Source organism: Prionailurus viverrinus, chromosome A2 (genome assembly GCF_022837055.1).
Source record: "Prionailurus viverrinus isolate Anna chromosome A2, UM_Priviv_1.0, whole genome shotgun sequence".
In the NCBI taxonomy this organism is placed as follows: domain Eukaryota; kingdom Metazoa; phylum Chordata; class Mammalia; order Carnivora; family Felidae; genus Prionailurus; species Prionailurus viverrinus.
In genome coordinates this window covers 122,248,854-122,276,169 of record NC_062562.1, presented here as the reverse complement: position 1 = coordinate 122,276,169, position 27,316 = coordinate 122,248,854, and the positions used below count along the sequence as shown (strand labels likewise).

General features: G+C 46.0%; 1 protein-coding gene, 1 long non-coding RNA gene and 1 other non-coding gene across 12 annotated transcripts in view; 1 reads left to right on the top strand and 2 right to left on the bottom strand.

Annotated features, from left to right (window-relative positions):
* The window catches only part of NOD1 (nucleotide binding oligomerization domain containing 1), a 75,940-nt gene extending 64,221 nt beyond the window's left edge, over positions 1–11,719 (top strand). For all 9 annotated transcript variants that reach the window (XM_047848746.1, XM_047848744.1, XM_047848742.1 and 6 more), the window contains one exon: positions 11,583–11,719. In XM_047848746.1, coding sequence (XP_047704702.1) covers positions 11,583–11,655 — 73 coding nt within the window. In that variant the 3' untranslated portion in view covers positions 11,656–11,719. The remainder of the gene's footprint in view (positions 1–11,582) is intronic.
* LOC125160116 (uncharacterized) lies at positions 594–14,929 on the bottom strand. Of its 2 annotated transcripts, none has more exons than XR_007150139.1 (6): positions 14,117–14,929; positions 13,346–13,471; positions 11,455–12,242; positions 10,379–11,194; positions 8,525–8,968; positions 594–1,690 (listed from the first exon to the last, which is right to left on the bottom strand). It is a non-coding gene; the product is annotated as an uncharacterized LOC125160116 (long non-coding RNA). The 2 variants fall into 2 exon arrangements; XR_007150140.1 differs by having other exon boundaries at positions 10,379–10,479.
* Positions 14,930–21,892: 6,963 nt separating this feature from the next.
* Positions 21,893–21,958, bottom strand: LOC125161416 (small nucleolar RNA SNORD2). The gene has a single exon (XR_007150619.1). It is a non-coding gene; the product is annotated as a small nucleolar RNA SNORD2 (small nucleolar RNA).
* Positions 21,959–27,316: the final 5,358 nt, after the last annotated feature.

Sequence of the window (27,316 nt, the reverse complement as noted above, 5' to 3'; positions counted from 1 at the left end):
GGGCCCCTTCTTCTCCTTTTCTGGGCTTTGCCGGGCTTGAGGAGACACTTCTCTGCTGGATTTGCTCCGACTTGTGTTCTTTCTTCCTATTTCTGCTTGGAACAGTTGTTATGCTAGTGGGAGGGAGCTGGATTGTTTTGCTTCTACAACACTGAGCCCCACTCCACATCGTTATTGCCTCATAAGACCCATACATCATCCCTCCTAAGCGGGTCCCGGCCTGTGGACTGTGTGGGCAGGGTAGGGGGTGTTCCCATCAGTGACAGGTGTGGCAGCGGCCTGGGTGCTGGGGATGTGGCAGTTAGGCGGACAGAAAGGGTCCTGATGGTTTGAGAGCACTGGCTCACCGGGGCTGCGGACAGGGGGCCCTGAGCAGGCTCCCCAGCGCTCTGGAGTGTGCCGTGAGCCTCAGCCTGACACAGCCCTGCAGCGTGACCATGTGGGGCACCTAGCGGGGTGGGGGGCACAGCCACATTTCCCTTGAGGACAAGGGCCACAGGAGGGGTTCACGCTCTCCCCGTGGGTTCCCTGAGGTCCAAGGAGCAGCCTTCCCGTGAACTCAAACCCTCAGCTCAGGGGGTAGTTACTCATCAACTACCCCATTTCGTCCTGCCGGGGGAGAATTTCCCAGCTAAAAAAAAGTACATCGAGGTACAGCTCCTTGACCTGGGCTCCCAGCACAGCATTTTTTAAACTTTGCTTTGGAACTTGTTAGTGCATCATAAAATCAGTTGGGCAGGTTGCAACCAGCATATTATTTGGAAAATGAGGTCGAGCAGGACACCAAAAGTCACCGTGCACAGCACAAAGTATTATTTTATAATCTTGGGTCAGATGTGGGTATGTGTGCCTGCGTGGATGCTGGTTCAAGACGTAAAATGTAATTCTCGTTTGGGTTGTGCTTGAAAAAACATTTGGAAGACGCTGTCCTAGAGGGGAGAGCCCAGCTCCAGCAAGGCTGACGGAGGACGCTGGGGCTTAGGTGCGTGTGACCCTGTGCCCGCTCCTGAGTCCGCAAGGCATGTGGGAGCTGTTGGAACTCTGGTTTGCATTAATCGCCAGGCCCCCTCCTGCCCGTGGTCCCTTCCCTAGAAGCACGTCAATTCTTGCTGACTCTGTGGTTCGAGAACAGCAGGCAGAGGGGGAGGAGGGGGCAGGCCAGGCTGCAGAAGTTTGCAGACAACGGTTGGCCTCTACTTTTCTCGGAGGCTGATTAGGACAGGTGTAAGAACACGTAGCTGCTTTAACTCTGTCCGGCTTGAAAAATGTGCATTTGTTGCCTTGGAAGGACCACTGTTCCTATACAAGGAACTACGTGTGCAGGGCCAGGTGTCTTTAGCTTGAAGGTGTGCTACCCAGGGCCTGAAGGAGGCATGTGTGTGTGAGTGATGTCATGGAACCAGGCGTAGTGACGTCCTGTCGCGTCGGCCCTGTCCAGGGCTGTGGGGATGAGGGAGCAGCTCTGTCCGCAGTCACCAGGGGCACAGGGACTCGTTGTTCATGCTGATATTGATTTCTACCTCATCCCTGTCCCATGAGAACTTGCGGTCTGATGCCCCAAGTGAGTTCTGCTTCAGAGACAGGAGGCAGGGTGAACAATGCCCTGACATTGCGTGGCATCTATCATACCGCTGGAGTAGCTTCCTGGGAGGCTGTCTGCTCCAGACTGTGAGCTCTTTGAGGGTGGAGCCTGGGTCATGGTGTTTAAAAAAGAAAAAAAAGTCAAGTGAGTAAAGGTGAAGGTCTGATGGGCTTTAGCAAGCAGTTCCTGAGTTGGGCGGCATCCCTTCCAGAAAGTAGAGGGGAGCTCTGCTGAGCCAAACAAGAGAAAGGTTCTTAAATTCTTCCTTGTTGATGTCTTCTGCCTTTATTAGCAGGGAGTACATCGTTGTAAGCAAGGTTGCCCTCCTAGGGGGAGCAGGAAGGTCTGACAGTAAATTTCCTAGTGTTGACCAGGAAATTCTATGCTGACTGATTAAAGGCTACATTCATTCCTGGGGTGTTAAAATTAGGTTGGAGTTAGGTTAGGTATTAACTGGTTTACCGATTTGGGGCCTTAACCTAAGCGATGCTATTTTGGGCCTGTGTGCATGTGTGACAGTGGTCCCCGGGGTGCCTGGGTGGCTCAGTCGGTTAAGCATCCGGCTTCGGCTCAGGTCACGATCTCACGGTTCGTGAGTTCGAGCCCCTCGTCAGGCTCTGTGCTGACAGCCTGGAGCCTGCTTCAGATTCTGTGTCTCCCTCTCTCTCTCTGACCTTCCCCCGTTCATGCTCTGTCTCAAAAATAAATAAACATTAAAAAAAATTTACAAAAAACAAAACAGTGGTCCCCTTTCGGACTGGCCTCTCCGCTTCGCTGAGAGCTGTGATCAAACTTTAGGGCATTAGCGCCCCTCTCAGCTACTGCTCTGTAGTTCTCGAAGCCTTTGTTGATCCTGTGCGTGGCATTCTCAGGTCCTGATGTTTTCGCTTTGTCTCTGTGACAGTCACAGGTTACGAGCTCAGGTTTACATTCTGTTAAGTCACTTTGTCCTCTTGGTACCTTTTTGGACGGTCCAGGCTGAGGGAGACCATTTGCTTAGCGGTTGGTGGCCTCAAACATGCATTTAAAGCATTTAAGAAAATATAACGCACCAGGGAGATTCTTATGATTATGATAAGCAGGGTCCTCCCCAATGTTTGCAGGGTACTTTGAAGCCCTGGTCTCCAATGCCGTCAAAATCAGATAAATCAAAGAAAGACCCTGTGGAAGGAGTCATCTTCTTAAGGCAAGCGCCTTGTTTTGGGATATGATGTAATTGAGTTTCAACTTTCCCAGGAGTGTAATCCAGGTGGCACCTCCTTGCTCAGCTAAACGATAATCAAGGGCTATTCTGTTCTCAAGAACAACACTGGCCAGAGAGTCTAGGGATCACTGTTGGGCAGTTGTTGCAAGAATTTCAAGAATTAAGGAGAAGTTCCTGTTCATAGCTTCGTTTGTATTTATCCCTAAACAGAGAAGTAGGGGTCTGCCAAACAGAGTCCTGAATCATGAAAGCCTCCTGGGAGGTCCTTTCCAACTCATGGTGTAAATTCACAGGAGTTGACCAACGATAAAAGTTAGAGTTTTCTCCCGGCCTGAAATAAAAAGTGGCTCCAAGGTCCAGAGGGTGTCCCAGTGGCCTGGGACATAAAGATAAGGGCATTACCTTTCCTAGCCGATGCCAGAGTGAAGGAAAGAGGAGAAAGCGTGTCATGTTCAGTTCATGTATGAAGCCTTGATCAGGTGTCTTGGGCAGAAGCCGTCTACCTTGGGGGCGGCTGTTTCTTTTCCTTGTCAGTTTGATTTGTGGGTCTCCAGCGTCTGTATGGGACCAGGGCTCAGGTGGAGCCCGCTTGAGCCATGTCATATGTACCCTAGGCTCAGTGCCTTCTGATTGTGCAGCACTGTCCATGGTCAGGAGTGCTTTGTAAGGTCCTTTCCAATGGGGCTCAAGAGCTGTTTTTCTCTGGTGATGTTTCCAAAATACCTAATCACCACCAGGCTCTAGACTGTGACCAACAGGACCCTTTTAATTGGGATCCCAGATGCCTTTTTTTTTTTTTTAATGTTTATTTTTGAGAGAGAGACCCAGAATTCGAAGCAGGTGCCGAGCTGTCAGCACAGAGCCTGACACAGGGCTCGAACCCACAAATCGCGAGATCATGACCTGAGCCGAAGTCAGACGCTTAACTGACTGATCCACCCAGGTGCCCCTATATTTTAATTTTTTAACCTCCATGCCCAACCTGGGGCTTGAGCTTACAACCCTGAGATCAAGAGTCACATGGTCTATTGATTGAGCCAGCCAGGCGCCCCGAGATTGGTGAATTTATGAATACCTTTCATAGTTAGAAATGTGTTTTTTCATGGTACAAGAGCACAAAACAGGTTTTGCTAACACGTGCAAATCTGTTGCACACAGAGAAACTAAAGAGAAAAGTGGATAAACCTTAGTGTTTTCTTATTTGGAAGTGATCTAGATTTTCAGTGAATTTACCTTACCATGTAACTTAGCAAAACTTTAACGTTTTGGGTTACCACCAAAAAAGAATTTGGAAGCTATTTATCTTATTTACATCTTATTTACATCTTTTATTTATTTATTTTACATCTTATTTACATCTATTTAATCTTATTTACATCTATTTAATTTACTTGTTCTTAACAATTATATGCGGAGTACCCATAAAACTTCATAGGCAAACTCAACCATTATTCTGTTTAGTTTTTTTTTTTTCTGACAGATTTTGCAACAGAGATATCATGAAACTAATCTGACTTTCAGTAAACAAAAGCAGAATAAAAGTTTCATATTTAATGCTGATAACTCCAGGGGCACCTGGGTGGCTCAGTTGGTTAAGTGGCCAACTTTAGCTCAGGTCATGATCTCGCATTTTGTGGGTTCAGGCCCCATGTTAGGCTCTGTGCTGACAGCTCAGAGCCTGCTTCGGATTCTGTGTCTCCCTCTCTCTCTGCCCCTTCCCTGCTTCAGCTCTGTCTCTCTCTCTCAAAAAGAAACAAACATTAGAAAAAAGCGCTAAACATTAGAAAAAAAAACTTTTTTTAAATGCTGGTAACTCTAAAGACAGGTCTATTTTAATTAAACCAATAACCTTAAATTAGCTTTAACACCAAATATTTTCCCAGCTCACTTTAACCCAAATGTTTTTTCTGTCTAGCTTTCTGAGTTTTAGAATGCCCCATCCTTACTGGTGCTTCCCTTTAAACCATACCATCCAGAGGTAGAGAAAATATCACACATTTACAACATACACGGACACACATACAAATACACAGAACAGATGCAAACAAATTCTTATGGCTTTCAGATTTACTAATGTTTGTAGACAGATGATGGGCCCAATTTCCAAGTACATCCCTCTCTCTCTTTTTGATGAACAACTTCCCTCTAAAGTTTGCATTTCAAAAAAGGGCTCTTAGGTGCTAGAGAAGATGGGGGTAGAAAATTTATAGAGAACGTATCTAAGTTTTGTCCGAGGTGATTTGGAGCATTATTGGCCTGTTACCAGAGGTGCTGGAGTCTGGGCACAAGATCCCTGTTAGCAGTTTGTATGTTACTTTATTTTTTATGTTTATTTTTGAGAGAGAGAGAGACAGAGCATGAGTTGGGGAGGAGTGGAGAGAGAGGGAGACACAGAATCCAAAGCAGGGTCCAGGCTCTGAGCTGTCAGCACACAGCCCGATGCGGGGCTCAGACCCACAAACTGTGAGATCATGACCTGAGCCGAAGTCGGACGCTTGACAGACTGAGCCACCCAGGTGCCCCAGCAGTTTGTATTTTAAGAAGACCTCTGTGTTTACATTTCAAAGACCTATTAAGGGACAGAGAAAGAATGCAAAGACTTCTTTTTTTCTACCTTTTTTTTTGTGCTAGTAACATTCTTCACTTTTGAAAACATGGAGGGGTTATTGGGCATATATCTAACTATTATTTAAATGTTTCTTTTTTAATTTTTAAAAAATGTCTACTTATTTATTTTGAGAAAGAAAGAGAGCAAGTGAGCAAGGGAGGGGCAGAGAGAGAGGGAGGGAGGGACAGAGAGTCCCAAGCAGTCTCTCCACCCTGTCAGCAAGGATCCCGACTCCGGACTCAATCCCACGAACAGTGAGATGATGACCTGAGCCGAAATCCAGAGTCAGTCGCTTAACCTATTAAGCCACCTAGGCGCCCTATTATTCAAATGTTTCTAGGAAGCTGAATTAATTGTTCTGTTGGGTGATAGAACACAGGGCAAGATATCAAGAAATTCAAAGTGATATGGGTGAAGTCTTGTTTATTTAGCATCCTGTGGTACACTGCCCAATGTGACTTTAAGTCTCAACAGCTTGGGTCCTGAATGGTGAATAATGTTCTGGAAACTGGTAGGGCAGTATTTTCAATATGGGCCTGAATATTATTTCTGCCTACACGCAGCATTTAAAGAGAGAATACATGAGTACTTGGTTATAATTAAATAAAATGCTTGATTCCTCTGGGGAAAAATGTACTCTTTTTTCCTTAAGTACATGGCAATTTTGTCCCAATATCCTGACCGTTGATGATGTCCACAAAAATTTTGAGAGGAACCAGAGAGGTTTGGAGATAGGTAAAGATAGGTGGGTTTTGATTTGTTTGTGGAGTTGCACGTCTGGTTTTGTAGAGATTTGTAAGACAAAGATGGATTCCAAAGAACCAGATTCCAGCCTGAATATCAAGAGACAGGCCCACTTTTTTAACTAAATTTGCTTTTTTTAAAAAATGATTATTTTTTTTTAATTTTTTTTTTTAACGTTTATTTATTTGTGAGACAGAGAATGAACAGGGGAGGGTCAGAGAGAGGGAGACACAGAATCTGAAACAGGCTCCAGGCTCTGAGCTGTCAGCACAGAGCCCGACGCGGGGCTCGAACTCATGGACTGTGAGATCATGACCTGAGCTGAAGTCGGAAGCTCAACCAACTGAGCCACCTAAAAATTATTTTTATATATTTTTTGAGGGAGAGGGAGGGAGACAGCGAACCAGGAAGGGGTAGGGAGAGAGAGAATCCCAAGCAGGCTCTGTGCTGTAAGCACAGAGTCCGATGTGGGGCTTGAACTCACAAACTGTGAGATCATGACCTGAGCTGAAACCAAGAGAGGCTTAACTGACTGAGCCACCCCGGTGCCCCTAAATTTGCTTCTATATATCAGGGGGATTAATGGGAATGAACAGAATGGTACAAAGCATTTTAACAAAAAGCTTCTTCACGGTTACACACGTCAACCTTGGCTTCTATTAGCCTCTGAACACCAACCTTCCTCTGATCATTTGTCAGAAGGCCAAGCAGAAATGTTATTGGTCATCTCTTTCCTCTGTGAAGGGGAGGTGGGTGAATAGTCAAATCTTTTTAATGTTTCTCTAAATTTGGTAGGATCTTCTGAAAGTGGAGGAAAAAGGGCTTTAGAGAAGATTTCCTGCCGTTTGGGGGGCATGAATTGGGGCAGGAGACATCTGCAAAGGCAATCGTCCAAAAAAAGTCTAAGGCCGACAGAGGTCGATCACGGTAAACCAAGCCCTCCTGTGTCGTCCTAGGTGCTTGGTGCTTCTGTTAAAGTCACTTTCTGGCTTTCAGCATTTACTGAAAGAGTAAATATAAAGAGTAGCCTTTATACTTTGAACCTAGAGGTCAGGCTGGATGTTAAGAGGGGAGTTTTCATCGGAGGTGGACACTTATCTGTCTTAAGTCTAGTTTTTGTTCTTTTATGTTGTCAAGGGAATCCCTAAGGCTAGCCGTTCTAAGATAACTGAGAGCTTTTTATAAAGAATTTTTTTTTTTTTCCAATAGCCAATTTAAACGATCTGGTACCTGGCCATTGACAAATAGGATGTTACAGTAGCGACTCAAAACCATAAGCGGCTTAACGGAAAACTCCAAAGAGGTGTGTCCCAGAGGGGCAGAGACGAGGCAGCCCCCGTGACCCAAAAGTTTACTTCCAGGACCAGGCTGAGAAAGCAGACAGCTTCACTGTGCCGGCCGGAAGAATGAGGTCACGTGTGCCGTGTCTCCCGTCTCCCCAGAATGTGAGACACCTCCAGGCTCATCTGGGACAGGCAGACGCTAATGGAGTGGCATTTCCCAGCACTTGACAAGCAAGCGGTTGAGGCAACAGAGGCCCTTATGGGCTCGGACCTCTCCTGACACTTTCTTGGGAGGCGGCACGGCCCCGACAGAGCACGCTGCTTATAACTGTGTTTCTGGGTCCCCAGTCTGTTGGACTGGCCACCACGGTGCACCCTGGTAGTTGCGCCCTCCATGTGACAGAAACCAGAGAAAGGTCACAAAGCCAAGCTCTTAGGACACAGAACCAGATAAAAGCAAAATTCTCTCATATTCATATTAACAGCCCTGCCTACGCCTTGGGTCTCTGGGGCCAAACTAATCCGTAGGAGAGATGTGCCTTCGGTGTTTCACAGTGTACCTTGCCCCCCAGATGTTTGCTTAATCTACCCCGTTCCATGACCGATTTCTCCTACTGGGGGTTCCTTGAGTTAGATGACAAGCACTCGAACAGCTTTTAGGTGCCTGACTTGTGACCACTCGTGGCTTTCGCTTCCAAGATGTTTCCTAGCAACAGCCTGTACCCCCATGTGCGCGTTAACCACAGCAAGGTTTGTGTAAATGGCCACGGGTCCGATGCGACTGGGACCTCGCTAGTCTGTGAGGCGGGCCCCAGCGGCGGGTTTACAGGGCCCATACCTGTGTTCTGTCCTACGGTAATTCCTCTCCGTGACACTCAACACAGAAGACACAGACAAAACAGTGACCGTCTCCGGGAGGAAATGATCAGTAGCCAAGGAGTATTCTACCACGTTTTTACCGGAAGTGGCTACACCCAAGGAACTGGTTCTACAGTATTTTCTCCTGCTAACTAAATCTGGAGACAGAAGGATTCTTACCACACTCCTTCCACCAGACCCCGCAGACAGAGGTGGCTGGAGGCTGACGTGGTCAGAAATCTCACCTTCTGCTGGCCGCATGTCAGATGTCCCAGGATCTCAGCTGCAGCAATACCAGGCAGGCACCTGTCCCGTGAGTTAGTATCCTGCCGATAACGCCAACCAAAGGGAAGGAGAAATTCGTCCTCTACCCTTCAAGGTCTTCCAGCTGGGCTGAGAGTTAAATTTGCATAAAACAGATTAACCAGGGGAGAAAACCACAGAGTTTTATTATGAGTGCACAGCGGGCCCAAATGGCCAAGGCAGGCAGTTGTTCTACTTTGTAGACAGAGAGACAATAAATGAATCCATGAAGAATTGACAGGTCAGGGCACCTGGGTGGCTCAGTAGGTTAAGGGACCGACTTGGGCTCAGGGCATGATCTCACGGTTCATGGGTTCAAGCGCCGCGTCGGGCTCTGTGCTGACAGCTTGGGGCCTGCTTCTGATTCTGTGTCTCCTCCTGTCTCTCTAAAAAATAAATAAATAAACATAAAAAAAAATCCGCAGGACAAAGAAAACTCAACTTCAGGAGTTCCAATTAGTAAGGAATTGTCGACAGAATTTGGGGTGTGATATATATTAGTAAAAATTAACAAGGGGTGTTTATACAGCTTTCTTGCCTCTAAATTTCCTATCTGGTAACAAGGTCTCTTTATCTCCCTGGTAAAGGGAGGGTAATCTTTCAGATGGGAGATTTACTTCCTGCTTCCAGGGGACAGAGGAGGGTCTGAATGCCCTTCTTGCGCAGGCTGTCTCTTAAATAAGTTTTATTTAAAATAATCAGTATGCCGTGGGGCCGTCTGGGTGGCTCAGTCGGTTGGGCATCTGACTTTGGCTCAGGTCATGATCTCACGGTTCACGAGTTCAAGCCCCCTGTGGGGCTCTGTGCTGACAGCTCAGAGCCTGCTTCGGATTCTGTATCTCACTCTCTCTCAAAAAGAAAGAAAAACATTACAACAAATGTTTTCAGGATGCCAGCGCAGCACATTTTGGAGCAGCCTGTCCTTGGCCCCTACAAAACCAACTAACCAGAGCTCTTTTACAAATTAACGTCAGCAGTACCATCCAGAGGTGGAACAATATGTCGTGTTTATAACGTACATACAAACACGCAGATGCAAAGACCCTACATTACTAATATTTGTGGTGTCATATTTAGTCTTTTGCTAAATCTTTTAATTAACCTTTTAATGAAACTGTTTTTGGAATCTTGAAACCTTTCAGAGCTGCTGCTTTACGCAGGTATCCCAATGCGTTTTACTTGGGGAAGCCGTGCTCTCAGATGTGCTTCTAAATGCCCTCACGCCTAATGGGAACGTCCCCCATAGTGGCCGTTGTATTTCTAGGTGGTTTTTGGTAACGTTTTGCCATTTCAGTAGGGATTCACAGGTCCTGGCCCCATCGTGATCAGACATAAAATGGGCAGGTGGGCTGGAAGGTGGCATGTCTGTAAAATTTAAAGATCCCGTTAGCTGAGCCTTTGTTTACACCAAACAACACAAACCTTCACACGCCAGCGGTAACCAAAACCTGTTAACTGTGGACTGGGCTGGCGGAGAGAAGGCTGTGCCCACCACCGGCCATTCCCAGCACGGACCCGCCCAGTGGTCTCCACTACGGAGACTGCAGACTGGAAATGGGGACTGCGGATGGGAGCTGAGGAGGAATTCCAATGTGAACTGGCGGGCTGACCCAAGGGTAAGGGCTGGCGCTCCGTGAGAACCGCCCCCCATCCCACCCCCATCGCTATTTGCTGACCCGTTAACCCTAGACTGGCAAGCCTGTTAGGGCGGGAGCTCCGGTGCAAGGAGGGGAGGACGAATGGAGAGAGACTCCCCGGTGGCACCCCGGAAACATGGGGAAACGGGCGAGGCTGACCTTGAACTCAGAAGTGCGCTGGCAGGGTGCCCTGCCTGTGGGTCTTCTTGGCCCCGGAGGCCGGAGGAAGTTCGCTTCAGATCCCAATGCTGCCACCAAGTCTGTTAGACAAAATTCAGCTGAGTAAATGTGAAGGTCTGATTGGCTGACTGGTAGAGGGAATAGCATAATGCCAAGGCTCGGAGGCAGGAAGGGGCCTGGTGCCCTTGAAAAACGGCAAGATGTCCATGGGCCCTGGGGTTCAGACGGTGCAGGAGAAGGGGCAACAGGGGGCAGAGGAGAGGGGGTAGACTAAACCATAAGAGATCTGTGGGTCGTGCCACGTATTCGGGTCTATATCCTAAAAGCAATGGCAAGTCGTGGAGGGGTGTGAAGCAAAGAGGGATATGATCAGATTTGCATTACAAAGACCATTCTGGCTCCTCCAGGAAAATGGATTTGAAGAGGCCAGAAGAGTACATGTAAAGGGACCAGGCAGGAGGGCACTGCAGCGCTCCAGAGAAGAGACGATGGTGCTCAGACCACCATGGTGGTGGTGAGGACGTGGAAAGGTCCCAGGGAGGCACTCTGGGGATGTTTAGGGAATAAGATAGACTACGAAGATGAGGGGGTCAAGGCCGACCCCCAGGTCGCTACCTTGCACAGGTGGATAAAGAGTGGTCCCGTGCACTGAGCCAGGGTCCCTGGGCGGCATCCAAGTGAAGATGTCAAGTAAGTGGAGCCACACGGGAGAGGTCTGGGCCGCAGGTCCACTCACGTAGGGATGAGGTCAGCTGGGGAAAAGGGCCAAGCCCCCAGTCTAGAGGAATCCAGTATCTAGAGGTCACGTGTGGGAGACCATGGGAGAGGAGACGGAGGTGGAGTGGCAGACACAGGAGAAAACCAGAGAGCAAGAAATCAAGCCGAGCAAATGTGGTGGTTCAAGGAGGCAGGGGAGAGAACAGCCAAACGCCCGTGAAGGACAGGACAGACAAGGCCTGAGACAAGGTCATGAAGTTCAGGCTCCTAGAGGCTATTGGTGACCTTAGTGAGAGCCAGTTCATAGAGCGACGACAGCTGGAAGGGAGTAATCTTACCAAGCAAGTGCCTGAATGGAGCATGTTCCGGAACTTCTGGGCCACGTGAAGAACAGGAGGGTGTCGGGAACACGTCCCGGGAAGGCTCCTACAAACCGCTAATGTTTTGTGTTGTTTCTCCCCGACAGCCTAAATGGAAACTTGATAAAGCCAGAGGAGGCCAAAGTCTTCCAAGATGAGAAGCGGATCGTCTGCTTCTGAGAGGCCACTGCTGTGCATGGGGTGTGGGCCCCGGGCGGCCCGCTAGCAGAGCCAGCCGCCCCGTGCATTCGTCCCTCTCGGAGTCTCAGGGGACCCTGCTGCCTTGGTGACGGGCACGAGCGTCCCTGAGCAGCTGTTACAATTTTGCAGGGCATGAGTGTGCCTGGCGGGCCGTTTTACTTACTGTAAATACACTATGAAGAGACGTAATGCACGTGTAGGGTTATTTTTATCGGACATTAGAGGAAGAAGACTGAGCTCAAACGCCTGCCCTGAGGACCCCGGAGATGAGTTGGTCACGCTGTCTTCGTGGAAGAATTGAGGCCATGGTATAGAGCTAGTGCCAAGCTTCTTGGACAAAAGGTCCTCGACGACCAAGTGTTTTACCTGGAATAGTCTCTTCCTCCTCCGTACTCCCCGACAGGTTGACGGTCTGCTCACCTCACCACTGTAGTTACTAGGTCTGTGCAGTGTTGCGATTTGATCCACCCAAGGTTTTGCCAAGACAAGGGCTCCTCCTAGGCTTCTGTTTTAGTCCTAAAGTCTCACTCTGCTGACAGAGATCGCCGGGTGCCTTCTTAGCAGGTCTAAGAGAAAAGAGTGGTGTCCTTGTAACGTTGAGTTTCTGCTCAGGGCTTTCTCACGCTGGGCTCACCTCCTCGGGAAGGCGGATGGGGGCGGGCACAAGTGCTCTGCCCTAAGAAGAAGAACCTGTACCCCTCCTCCAAAAGGAATAAGGCCTGGCTTGCCTTTGTGGCCCTGGCCTCTAAGCAGAAGCTTCTGTCTCTCTCTCGCCCTCTTGAGGAGGGGAGTTTTCTCCTTGCCCCAAAGTCCTTGGGAGGATGACTGAACTAGGCCGAGGGGGCTGCTGAGAACCCAGCTAGCAGAGCAGGTTAGACACCGACCATCATGGCGGCCACATGCTGGACGTTAAATGGGAGTGGGGGGGGGGGGGGCGGTGAGATTACCAGAGAAATTGTTCTTCTACCAATTTATTTGTTAATAAAATATTGAAAACACTCCTTCTAATTGCCCGAGTCTGGGGTTTTTAAAAGGGATTCAGCCTGGTAGGCGTGCTGGGATCCCTGCACTGCATGCCTGACTCCCTTCAGAGACACCCACTGCATCGGGTGGGGCCCTGGGGTGCGGTGCTGTGAAGAGGCTGGGGAGGGAGGCCAGAGCAGTCATCGGCATGGTCCTTCGCAGGCCTCTCCACCTACCGAGGGACCAAGAAAAGCCGAGGAAGTAACTGAGGCCTTTCCCTCCATCTGACCTGTGAATCCACACAGCTGGCTTCTTAGAGGAACAGACTTGGTCAGGGGTGGCTGGGGTTAGGATATGGCCCCTGGGCCCTCACCCCCGCGCTCTAGTGAGCCCTGGCGGGCCATGTTCCACACGGACTCCTTTCTGGGGCTGTTCACTGCTGCGGGGAAGATCCAGGTGGACCTTTCATCCACTGTGGCAAGACAAAGATCCAACAGGAGAGGGGAAGCAGGGGGGGTTGCCTACCGACAGTACCTTTGAGTTCTCGGAGGCCCAGTCTGGCTTTGTACAGCAGCCCCAGTGCGATTTAGGAAGTTAACTCTGAAAATCCTATCCAGCCCTTCAGCCACGTGGTGGCCGTCCCCCTAAGGGACTGCTTTGGTAGCTCCCCCCCACCTCTGCCCTCACCCCAGACCCGACTACTCACCTAAGTAAGAGTGGCTGCTTCAGGGGGTGACTGTCTCTACCGGAGATTCTGGGCAACCGATGTGGAATGAGCGTGGTGAGCTGATGGCCAGGGGTGCTTCGACCTCCGACTTCCCGGCTAAAAGAACTATACAGATTCGGGTTTTATTAAACCACTAACACTAAACTTCTGAGAGTCTCAAGTTTACTCAGGAACCACCCAATAGTACTGCTCTTAGAGATTCACAACATTAAAACTGCTGCCTCTAAGGAAATTCGAATTTATGTAGTGTTGGCTTAAAGTCTATTTGGAAATGCGCTGGTCTTCCAACGGTAAATGAAGGATTTTCTATTTCTCAAGTCTCCTAATTTGCCGGAAAGGTTCTCCATTACTCACTGGTGAGTTTCTGTACAAGAAGAGGAGACCTTTCCTAATCAAGAAGAAGAAATCCATTGAAAATTGGAAAAAAAAAAAAAAGCCACAGACTTAGGACTGTTTCCTCCCACAGGACATTTTGGTTGGCTTAGGGAAAGAAATGACAGGTCCCATATTTCAGACCTGGATTTATGGCATGTCTGTGCTGATTTGGAACTTCTAAAAAAAAAGCCAGGTCAAGTCACTAGGTGGCTTTGGGCCAGCACCTAAGACTGGAGGAATCTTAATTTGCTTTTTGAAAAATGGGAATCCTAGAGTACTGCTCACAGAGTGGTTGTGAGGACCAGACGTGCTGACGCATGGTAAGCAGCACAGCAACGTCCGGCGCAGGGTCCCTGCTCAGTATACGCCAGTTACCGTGAAACCGACGTTGTTCATTTCAGTTCACGATGGACCGCCCAGGTGGTTCTCTTCTCAACGCTTGGGCTTACGGAACTTCCCAACAAGGTCAAATATGGGCCTGGAAGTTCTCAAAGTCAAGTCCAAAAGTAGTCCACCTCAAGCTTCTTGGAACAGTCTAGCTCTGTCAGTGAGAAGCATAGCCGTTAGTTTTCATCGTTATCCCCAAACAGTGCTACCATTTAAGTGTCACTCACCGAACAGCGGGAGGCACATCCAGGTCTTCCTCACACAGTCCAGACGGGAGCAGGAGCCCCCGTCTCCTGCTCCACACCAAGCTGGGCCCACGAGCCTTCGCCAGGTGTCCCCTTCTGCTGCCGGACTGGAAGCATTTGGCTCCTGGATATTTTGGTCCACTTCCAGGTGCACCACATGTCTATTTCTAGTGATTAATTGATCACTTACAGAAAAAAAAAAAAAAAAGCAAAAAAAAACCACCCTAGCCCTGGAGTTGAAAGGCAAAACCAGGATCACTCTCCCAGGTCCATGGGGAGGAGTTTTCGTGCAAATGGAATAAGCTGGTGAGGAGGCCGGGGCTCCTGTGACCACACAGATGCGCTTCTTGAAGAGCTGCGGGGCCCCAGGGGCCATCCCGGCACAAGTCCCTCAGCCTGAAAATCGAATGGACTGCACCCAAGACCGGCCTAAAACGTAAACCTAAACTAAAACCTAAAACTGGAAAGGTTATGAGCCCCCAATGATCTGTAGTAAAAAATTTTTTAAAACAATAGCAAATAGGGGCGCCTGGGTGGCTCAGTCGGTTAAGCGGCCGACTTCGGCTCAGGTCACGATCTCGCGGTCCATGAGTTCGAGCCCTGCGTCGGGCTCTGTGCTGACAGCTCAGAGTCTGGAGCCTGTTTCAGATTCTGTGTCTCCCTCTCTCTGACCCTCCCCTGTTCATGCTCTGTCTCTCCCTGTCTCAAAAATAAATAAAAACGTTAAAAAAATTAAAAAAAAAAATAAAACAATAGCAAATTATAAAGTAAGCGCGAGGATGTTAAACAAGTTTTTCCCATGACTACCTGGGTACTTCCTGGGGCAAATAACAACTACCCAAAGATCTCAAAAATTTTTTCCCTGATTTTTTTTTTTCTGTCAGTGCTTTCTGTTATGAAAGCAGTAGTATTGCTATATTAAAGGAAATTTTAGGGGCGCCTGGGTGGCGCAGTCGGTTAAGCGTCCGACTTCAGCCAGGTCACGATCTCGCGGTCCGTGAGTTTGAGCCCCGCGTCAGGCTCTGGGCTGATGGCTCGGAGCCTGGAGCCTGTTTCCGTTTCTGTGTCTCCCTCTCTCTCTGCCCCTCCCCCGTTCATGCTCTGTCTCTCTCTGTCCCAAAAATAAATAAACGTTAAAGGAAATTTTAAAGATAATGCGTATACAGAACACAATAGTAACAGTTCATTTTTGCATGCCATCTTCCCGTTTTACCTACTTCGTGACATTTTTTCCCAATTGTTTTTATTGTGGTAAAATATACATAAAATTTACCATCTTGACTATTTTCATTTTTAATTTTTTTAATGTTTATTTTTGAGACAGAGCAAGGGGGGGGAGAGGGGCAGAGAGAGAGGGAGACACAGAATCCGAAGCAGGCTCCAGGCTCTGAGCCGTCAGCACAGAGCCCAACACGGGGCTCGAACCCACAAGCTGTGAGATCATGACCTGAGCCAAAGTTGGACGCTCAACTGAGCCACCCAGGCGCCCCACCATCTTAACTATTTTTAAGTGAACGGTGCAGTGGCATTAAATATATTTGTCATGTTGCACAATAATCACCACCATCCATCTCTAGAATTCTCTTCTTAGAACACTGAAACTCTAGACCCATGAGAGAACTCCCTACTCTCCCCTCTTCCCAGCCCCTGGCAGCCACCCTTTCTGTCTCTAGGATTCTAACTATTTTAAGTACCTCATATAAGTAGAATCACACAGCATTTCTTTTTGCGTAACTGGCTCACTTCGCTTAGCATGATGTCCTCAGGTCCATCCATGCTGTAGCCATGCGTCAGGATTTCCTTCTGGAAAATTACATGGTTATGATCACAGTGGACGTTTGTGGTTTCTTTCAATCAGACATGTTCCCACATTGTTACATAGGCTTCATCATTATCGTTTGAATTCTGTTGGTTAGAGAATTTGCTTAATTATGTTCCAAATGTTAGAGATCCAGTCTTCCAGACCGGTTGTGGTGGTGATTATTTCACATGACGTTTCTGTGGACATAGAACATTCTTTAGGGTTGTTTCTTTGGAGTAGGATTATCAATCAAAGATTTTTGCTATGAAGTTTTCTTTCTTTTTTAACCTATGTCAGCCCATGAAGTCTAGGGGTAAACTAAATGGTCTGGAAGCAGATGGAAGTTACAGAACGTAATCTGTAATGTAAAGTGAAGCCAGTAAGGTCTCCTTTGACCCTGGACCCCCACCCTACAGATTAGAGCTACAGGCTGGCACCGGTAATCACCACAATTTCAGGGAGAATGAATAATCCCTAAATCAGCCTCTGTTTGAAGCTGGCACTGTGCAGCATAATAATTCATCAGCGTAGGCATCAGTATCTTCAAAATCAGTTTTCCTTACTTAAAAAAAAATATATAGCTGTGCATACGTGTCCTTGCTTCGCCCAAACAAACCTAGTCTGACGGGACCCCCTAACACTGCATCAAACGGAGACGATGACTTCCCAACAACCCAGAGAAGTAGGAGTTACTTCATGAATGAGGAAAACCCGTGACGATGGGTGTGGATCTTGTCTTACTAATCATAATGTGCATAAAAATGTGTGTGTGATGGGGAACCCATCAGAAAAGGGATTTTGGTGAACGTTGAAAGATGCACCTGGCGACACCTGAGATTTTGAGCTCATGTAGTTCAGTTCTGTCAGTCTACCGCTGAGGAAACTGGTGCCAAACAAAAGCAACTTGCCCAAGGTCACACAGCGTGTCACCGGTAGAGCACGGACTAGAACACGGGCCTGTCTGCTTCTGTTTCCTCTCTGTTCTGATAGTTTGTGACCTTCAGTTCATTCTGCAATTGACCATCTTTCTGCCAAGTCTTGTACATCTGGTCCTAATCCACTAGGGCCACTTAAACAAAATAAACTCCTTCCCTACGGACGCAGATGGGGTCTCATTAGTGTCCCTGGGACTCTTCAGGAAGCCTAATCTGTTTCCCCCTTATCCCTGGTGCTAAAAGTTACGGGACTCTGGAGTCACATTTATAAGCCTCACTGTCTGAGAGTCACAAAGCTAGGAACATCTTGGGGAAGGTTGGGAGATGCATAAGTCTGACTCTACAGAGTCAGCTTCCTCATTGGCTACCCATCCTCCATTCTTCAACCACGGAACTAGACCAAAGGACTAAGTAGGTGCATTCCAGAGACCTGGAGAAGATCCTATTTGAATAATTTTCATCACAAGAGGGCAGATGTGTCCGGTAAGCAATTAGTCCATCCTGTCAGTGCCCCCCAAGGATTCAACTGCGCCAGAGGCCTGCTGATTGACACATTATTCTTTAAAGAAGACTCTATGTCATTTGCAACTACACGGATGGAACTGGAGGGTATTATGCTAAGCGAAATTAGAGAAAGACAAATATCATATGACTTCACTCATATGAGGACTTCAAGACACAGAACAGATGATCATAAGGGAAGGAAAGCAAAAAAATATAAAAACAGGGAGGGGACAAAACGTAAGACTTTTTTTTTTTAATATGAAATTTATCATCAAATTGGTTTCCATACAACACCCAGTGCTCATCCCAACAGGTGCCCTCCTCAATGCCCAGCACCCACTTTCCTCTCCCTCCCACCCCCCGTCAACCCTCAGTTTATTCTCAGTTTTTAAGAGTCCATTTAAATATGGAGAACAAACAGAGGGTTCCTGGAGGGGTTTTGGGAGGGGAGTATGGGCTAAATGGGTAAGGAACACTAAGGAATCTACTGAAATCATTGTTGCACTATATGCTAATTTGAATGTAAATTTTAAAAAATTAAATAAGACTCCATACCAAGGATGTAATGTCGAAAGCAATTTCAGTGTAAGCCCATTCACTCTTGTGCTCAAAGACATCATTGGCAAGTAGAGAGTTGGCCCCAGGGCTCCTATCGTCTCAATTCTCAGTGCCACCAGTAGTTGTGTGACCTTGGATAAGCAATTTAGCTTTTCGGAGCTTGAGTTTCCCGTTGTGACAATGGTACTCCCCTCACAGGGCTGTTTGGTTAAAGGAGTAAATTAATATATGTAAAGCACTTAAAACGACCTGACCTATAGTAAGGGCTCCAGAAGTAGTAACTCTTACTGTTTGATCAGAACCTTTTCCTTAATGAGCACCAGGGAGAAGGCAAGAGAAAAGAGTGGCCTGTGCTGGGCCCTCCTTCCCATCCTTCAGAGCCCCTCTGAAACAACATCGCTATTTTCAGACTGATAGCAAACTCTAGACTTTCAAGCAGCCTAGAGCCAGAAGCCATTTCCACGGCTGAACACCCGTGGGATGAGAACCATTCCCCATACTTGACATGGTCCTTCATTTTTATTTTGTTAAGGAACTGCGCATCCAAATCATATCTGGAAACATGGAGTAGGGAGGCCAAAAGCCTGTCTGCGTTTTGATTTGATTTCACAGATGTTCGCGTGTATTTCCAGGCCTTCCACACGACAATCACAGGGCTGAAGTTCATTTCTTTGATGTCAGCCCGTGGCTGTTTGTAGCATTCTTTTCTTTCAGTCATTAACATTGCTACTGATTCCCCAGCCTGTAGAAGAAATGAATGATGGGCGTCTTGAGAGAAGAGGGAAGGAGGCAGAAGACAAGGGAATAAAACAAAACAAATAGGGAGGGTGGGAGGTGGGCGGGTTAATCCCTGAATCCTGACTTGCACCCTGCCTTGTCCCCTCCTATCGCCTTGTCTGGGAAATGGCCCCGCGTGTCTCAGGCCCTCAGCCCAGCGTCCTGGACACTGACATTTACGGAAGGAGCAGTTCATCATCTACTGAGCAGCTGTGGGGGTGGCCCCGCTGCCCACTGCTGCTTTTATATTTCCCAGTGGATTTTATATTTCCCACATTCCTAGGCCATGTGTAAGGTCTTTTTTCCTTCCGTCAAGATAATGCACTTATTTCTAATTCATTTTCCCAGGAGGACCCATGGATGGTCAACAAAATTCCTCCACTGGAATCATCTAGTCCAGTGTGCCTCAACCTTTTTTTCATCATCACCCCTTTAAGGAGATATTTAGACATTTTTTCCTAATTCCCCCTTCCCACCATGAAATTCTACCACCACAGATATATTTCTCTTTATGGCCCCTGGAGGGCCACAGACCACTGAATATCCAAGTTCTTTTTGCTCCCCCATGAACCAATTTTCACCCTCTCAGGGGCGATATCCTCCTGGGTGAGAATGCCGGATCCAGTCAAACCCTAGATGATTCTCGTTACCCTTGCCGTCTCCAAGAACCCCACCACCACCCTAACTACCAGTTGCCTTTTTACACATTATTTATCTTCCAGCACAATACACTTTAGTAGTTACAACTCTAACATGCCCATTCTTTCTCGTCACTTTTTTAATCTGTCCTATAACGATTTTAATCATTGTGCAAAAACATTGCTTGCGTTTGCTTTCAAAACCGCTAATGGTGAAAGGAGAACAGTCTGTCCTAACAGGGGTCATTCCTATCTGGAGCATTCTGGCGCCAGCAGCTTCAGAGCTCTGAAGGTCACTTCTGTGACCATTACCAGGCCTTTGGGCAGAGCCTGGGGCTGGCCAACTTCGCCTTTGCTGTTGTCCCACTTCCCTTTCTCACTTCCTAATTCCCCCACCCTCACAACGCCTCCAAGGGACCCACCCATGTCCACAATTTCCCTTTTGAAACAGAATCAAGCCTCTGCTCACCCCAGGGTGCCTACCTCCCCCATCATTATCCTGCTCATTTATCTCCTTCACTACCCCAGAGTAATTCCAGAAAATATTTGGCTCTTTTGAAAGGGCTTGACCTCTGCAATGTCTTAGGCAGAGCTGAGAAATCCCATCCATCCATCCATCCATCCATCCATCCATCCATCCATCCATTTCTCCCTCCCTCTCTCTCACAGGTAAATACTGAATAACCGAAACAGTACATAAAAATTAAGGAAGGCTAGCTTTATGGGCCCAGTCATGAAACAGGGCACGACTCTTCTATTCACATTTCAAAGGTAGAGCCCAACCACAAGGCCAACCCTAAATGCAAAGGAGTCTAGTTGTGTGCCTAGAAAGGCGAGGCAACGGTCTGCCGACCTCATGGTTTAATGCTACAGACTTAGGTCAGCTTTTTAGAAAATAAAAATCATGTCCGTCACGTGCAGCATGGCACAGTGAGAACAGAGGTTGAGGGTTAGAAAGATCTGAGCAGGATTTTGGTTCCGTGCTTACTAACTGTGTAACCTGAGCACGGACTACCTAAGCCATGTAAATCTTCTTTTCTTCATCAACAACACAGGGAAATAATTGTTTTCGCTGGGTCCTTATAAGGAATGAAGGTTAAGTACTTGGTAAGAGGGTCTGGCACACGGTAGGCATTCAATAAATGGTAGCTGTTAGCATTACCATTGCTAAACTAAGTTGAGTGGTGCGAAAAATCAAAGAACATGGAGAGGAGTAACACTAAGCTATCTAGATAGCAGTAACATTAGTCACGAAAGTCTAACTCAAACCAATGTTATAAAAAAAAAAAAGGAGGAGGGGATTTATTAGGATAGAATAACAGGGCGTAGCTCTTCACATCAAGGGGAGACCTGCCAAACTGGAGCCTTCTCCAAGACTTCAGCGATTGGAGCTCTTTTCCTTTGTCATGCTATATGCCACTTACCTGTATCTTTGCTTCATTCTCTCCAATGGCACACCTTTGCATGTTTCAACAGCCTCAAAAATCACTTTCAAATGTAGGATATTATGGTTATATTTTTAAAGCGTGTCCTACTGGCCTTGAGTTGGTAACTGCTGAAGTTACGGGATGGGTACATGGGAGTTCTCTATACTGTTCTCTCTACTTTTGTATACATTTGGAAATTTCCACCAAACAAACAAGCAAAATAAAACAAAAGCCCAAGACTCGACGTAGAGAATCAAGGAGGAGGAGGGACAATCAGGAGGAGGAGAATCAATCTCATCTTGACCTAGAGAATCAAGGAGGAGGAGGGACAGACTTGACTGGCCCACCATACGTCACATTTTTTAAGCAGTGACTTTCTGCCTTGGTGAAAACTCTACGTACCCAAAGGGAAATGCTGCCACGATCACCACTGCCATCTGATTGGCCATGGTTTTTCTGGATTGAGAGAAATGGCTAAAGTGATACACAGACATCAGCACAGGGTTGGATGATTTCAACCACAACCTTTTCTTGGCCTTGCTGATTGCGAGAACGCTTCCCCACTCTTCTCACATTGTATCTCTTTAAGAAAGGTAGAGCGATCTTGGCAGTGTTGTCCTTAAGCGCCATCGTATTTAACAGAGTCTCAGGAGAGAACAGATCGGAGAAAGCAAGCATGAGAACTACAAAAATTACAGACCTACTTTCTAGTGATGGAGACCATCGGCTCAGAATAGTCACATGTGCATTAAGGGTATCTAATCAGAATATCCAGTACCTAAGAGATTCTCTGGGCAGCTCCAGGAAAAAAAGAAAAAAAAGAGGTTGAGAACTAGCTATTACTCTTTCTTCTAAGCTTTTTCCCCCCAAATAACCAAGCAGTGGGCAATGGGTACTCTCTTCATCACAGGTCAGTCCTGAAAGATGATTGCCATCATTTCACTATAGGATGTATTTTTTAAAGAAAACAAAATCAATTTCTCTGTATTACATTCTTCATCATGTCCTATGAACTGGTTGATCTCATTATATCGATCACATAAAAAACAAGGACTGAGGGGAAAGGTATTGATAATCTTAGAACAAAAGTCTAAGAATACAGGAAGCAAGCAATTATTGACTACAGTCTAATACTCTGTCCAAAAAGAAAGAGCATACTGGAATATAACTTTTATAATTAAAAAGCTTTGCTAACCAGCCTTGGTATCCAAATCATGTCGTCATATCCAAATCAGATTTTTTATTTTCACAAATGTGGCAGACTGTCCTATCCAAAGATAGATGCCACAACATACTCCATCCCACATTCCCACATGTTTGTTTGGGTTTTTTTTAACCATGTAACACTGACATTCCTTCCATTGGGGGGTGGGCTTTATGTCTTCTCCCTGTGAACCTGGGAAGACCCTGTGTCCCCCTCAACCAACAGGGTACAACGGAAGTGACTCCATGTGACTTCAAGACAAGGTCGCAAGAAACTCACGCACTTCTGCATTGCCCTCTTGGGACAACAGTTCTTGGAACTGAGCCACTGCACTACGGGGAAGCCGTGCAGCTACACGGACATGTCATGTATAGGTGTGCCACCAAACAACCCCAGCTGAGGTCCCAACCAATAGCCAACACTGACCACTATGTGTGAGAGAGCGAGCCCTCAGCTAATTCTGACCCCAACCCATTGAGTCATTGCCAGCTCCAGCTGATAATGCATGGAGCAGAGATGAGCTGTCCCTGCAATCCCAGCCCAAATTGCACATTTGAGAATAAAATAAAGAATAAATATGACATTATTAGGGGTGCCTGGGGGGCTCAGTCGGTTAAGCGTCCGACTTCAGCTCAGGTCATGATCTCGCAGTTCATCAGTCCGAGTCCTGTGTCAGGCTCTGTGCTGACAGCTCAGAGCCTGGAGCCTCTTCGGATTCTGTGTCTCCCTCTTGCTCTGCCCCTCCCCTGCTCGCACTCTGTCTCCCTCTCTCTCTCAAAAAAACAAAAAAAAAAAAAACATTTAAAAATTTTAAAAACAATAAAAAAAAGTAAATATGACATTATTAAGTTAGTAAAACATTTTTGTCTTTTGTACATGGCAGAATAGAATGTTGAAATAATATGAATAAATGGAGTATTTTGAAGCAATCAGGAGGGAAGAATTCGGTTTACAGGTATCAGCGTGGATAGATCTCAAAAACATATAGTGAAAAAATGAATAATCAGAATGACATACAGACAACAAACATTTATATACATTTAAAAATGTATTCAAAGCAATCATATATTTTTCAGAGATTCATAACTTCAAATTAATATACAGAAGGTCAATCAGAAGGGCATATGTTAAATACACGAGGGTGTAGGTCTGCGGGAGTGGGAATGGGGACAAAGGCAAAACATAATTTAAAAGGGACAACCACCACGAAAAACCCAAAACGAAGAGTATGGTTATGTAATTGTAAAACTTGATTCACATTTCTTTCTGAGCACACAGCCAAGGTCTACTTTCCAGCCTCTTGTGCATTTAATGTGGCCACACGACTGCATTTTAACTAAGGGACTGTAGGCGAAAGTGCTATGGGCTCTCTCCAGGCCGGGCCCTCAGAAAGTGAAAAATGGCCTTGGCAGCTAATAGGAAGACTGTAACATTTCCACCCGGCTCTAATGAACCAAGATAGAGCACAACCACTCCGTGAGCACATCTGAACCAACGGAACTGCCGCTCCAAATGTAATTATACCCCCCACTCTTCTAACACAGTTTTTTTGCCAGTGAGGATTCTAGCTGGGCTTTAAAGGTACGGCCTCTGGGAGAAAATTACCAAGGTACACAATCAAATAGCCCCAAATCACGACTGGTCTCCACTCCCGTTAACCCTTCTTTGAATCACCTAGGACGAGTCCAAACCTGCAGGCCTGTCCAATTTTCTTACAGGGACGCCCCCTTGGTTCCTCAGCTAGCCCAAGAAACCTCACCTTGTTTGACAGCAGCTGAGTATGAACTCCAAATAATCTGTTGAGCCCTTCACTGTTTGGTCTCTATTTCGTTCCTAGGGCTTTTGAATTCTCATCAGTTTGCACTGTTCTTTGGTGAAATTTTGCGCATTTAACTCAGCATTCCTATTATCTGTCTGGTTGTCTGTTGTCCTGTCACTCGTCTGTAAGAGAAACGCCTATAGTGAGGGATACAGGCCAGATAAACTGTCAGTGAGGCCGGTCCTGATGGCCAAGGTGTTCAGAACATCTCATCAGCCCTGCATCTTTAGAGTAGACTTTGCCTTGGGTCGCTCTTAGTTTGCTAGGGTTGCCACAACAAATTACCACAAACTAGGTCGCTTAATACCATAGATTCTGATTCTCTCGTAATTCTGAAGTCAAGAAGTCTCAAATTAAGGTGGCAACAGGGCCATGCCCACTTTGAAGGCTGTAAGGCAAAATCCTTCCCAGCTTCTGGTAGTTGCTTTAATCCTTGGTGCTCCTTGGCTGGTACCAGCAAGTGCTCCAATCTCTGCTGCTGTCATTACATGGCCTACTTCCCTCTTTGTGGTCTCTGCATCTCCAAACCTCCTTCTCTAATAAAGACACCAGTCATTGGATTTAGGGCCCACCACGATCCAATATGACCTCATCTTAACTTGACCCTATTTCCAAATAATGTGACGTTCACAGGTACCTGGGGTTTGGACTTCAACATAACATTTTGGAAAAACAATTCAACCCACAACAATCACCTTTCAAGGTATTTTAAGAATTACTCTTTATTATATTAAAAAAAATATTCACCATGATCAAATGGGATTTATTCCTGGGCTAGAGGGAATAGGTTCAATATTCGCAAATCAATCAACATGATACATCACATTAATAAAAGAAAGGATAAGAACTATACCATCCTCTCAATAGATGCATCCATTCTTGATAAAAACCCTCAACAAAGTAGGGATGGATGGAACATACCTCAACATCATAAAGGGCATATATGAAAGACCCATTGCTAATATCACCCTCAATGGGGAAAAACTGAGAGCCTTTCCCTTACGGTTAGGATCGAGACAAGGATGTCCACTCTCACCGTTACTATTTAACATAGTACTGAAAGTTTTAGCCTCGGCAATCAGACAACAAAATGAAATAAAAGGCATCCGAATCAGCAAGGAAGATGTCAAACTGTCACTATTTGCAGATGACCTGGTACTCTATGTAGAAAACCCAAAAGACTCCACCACAAAAGTGCAAACTGATACATGAATTCAGCAAAGTTGCAGCATATAAAATCAACATGTAGAAATCTGTTGGATTTCTATACACAAATGATGAAGCGGCAGAAAAAGAAATGAAGGAATTGATTCCATTTGCGATTGCACCAACACCATTAAGATACCTAGGAATTAACCTAATGAAACAGGTAAAAGATCTAACACTCTGAAAACTATAGAACACTTATGAAAGAAACTGAAGAGGACAGAAGGAAATGAAAAGTATTCCATGGCCATGGAAGAACAAACGTTGTTAAAATGTCTATACTACCCAAAGCAATCTACACATTGAATGCAATCCCTATCAAGATACCACCAGCATTTTTCATAGAGCTAGAACAAACAATCATAAAATTTGTATGCAACTACAAAAGACCCTTAATAGCAAAAACAATCCCGAAAAAGAGAAGCAAAACTGGAGGCATCATGATTCCAGATTTCAAGTTACATTACAAAGCTGTAGTCATCAAAACAGTATGGTACTGGCACAAAAACAGACACAGATCAATGAAAGAGAACAGAAAACCCAGAAATGAATATCCAACAAAGCAGGAAAGCATATCCAATGGAAAAAAGTCTCTTCAACAAATGGTGTTGGGAAAACTGGATGGTGACAAGCAGAAGAATGAACCTGGACCACTTTCTTACACCGTACACAAAAATAAACTCCAAATGGGTGAAAGACCTAAATGTGAGACAGGAAACCATCACAATCCTAGAGGAGAACATAGGCAGCAACCTCTTTGACCTCAGCCGCAGCAACTTCTTACTAAACACATTGCCGAAGGCAAGGGAAACAGAAGCCAACGTGAACTACTGGGATCTCATCAAGATAAAAAGCTTCTGCACAGCAAAGCAAAAACCAAACTAAAAGGCAGCCTACATAATGGGAGAAGACATCTGCAAACATATCTGATAAAGGGTAAGTATCCAAAACCTATACAGAGCTTATCACAGTCAACATCCAAAATACAAATTACCCAGTTAAGAAATGGGCAGAAGACACGAATAGACACTTTTCCAAAGAAGACATCCAGATGGCTAACAGATACATGAAAAGATGCTCAAAATCACTAATCACCAGGGAAATGCAAATAAAAACCATGATGAGATACCACCTCACATCCGCCAGAATGGCTAAAATTAACAACATAAGACAACAGGTGTTGGTGAGGATGTGGAAAATGGGGAACCCTCTTGCACTGTTGGTGGGAATGCAAATTGGTGCAGCCACTCTGGAGAACAGTATGGAGGTTCCTCAAAAAATTAAAAATAGAACTACCCTATGATCCAGCAATTGCACTATTAGGTTTTTACCCAAAGGATACAAAAACACAGATTCAGAAGGGTACACGCATCCCAATGTTGACAACAGCATTGTCAACAATAGCCAAACTATGGAGAGAGCCCAAATGTCCGTTGACTGATGAATGGATACAGAAGATGTGGTGTATATATACACAATGGGATATTACTCAGCCATGAAGAAGAATGAATCATGGGAATCTACTCCTGAAGCCGAGAGCATACCATATACACTATATGTTAGCTAACTTGACAATAAACAAACAAACAAACAAATAAATAAATCTTGCCATTTGCGACAACATGGATGGAGCTAGAATGTATTATGCTAAGTGAAATAAGTCAATCAGAGAAAGACAAATACCATATGATTTCAATCATATGTGGAATTTAAGGAACAAAAACAGAGGAACATAAGGAGTGGGGGGAGAGGAGAGAGGGAAACAAACCACAAGAGACTCTTAACCATAGAGAACAAACTGAGGGTTGATGGAGGGAGGTGGGTGGGGGATGGGCTAGATGGGTGATGGATACTAAGGAGACTACTTGTTGTGATGAGCTCTGGGTGTTGTATGTAAGTGATGAATCACTGAATTGTACTCCTAAAGCCAAACCACCATTGCACTGTATGTTGACTAAAACTTAAATTTAAAAATTTAAAAAAAAAATTCTCTTTTTAGTTTCATCTTCCTAGAACTGTTCTTGTTTTGTTTTTAAATGAGTTCTCAGTTGGCTACAGCTGGTCCTTGGCCAGA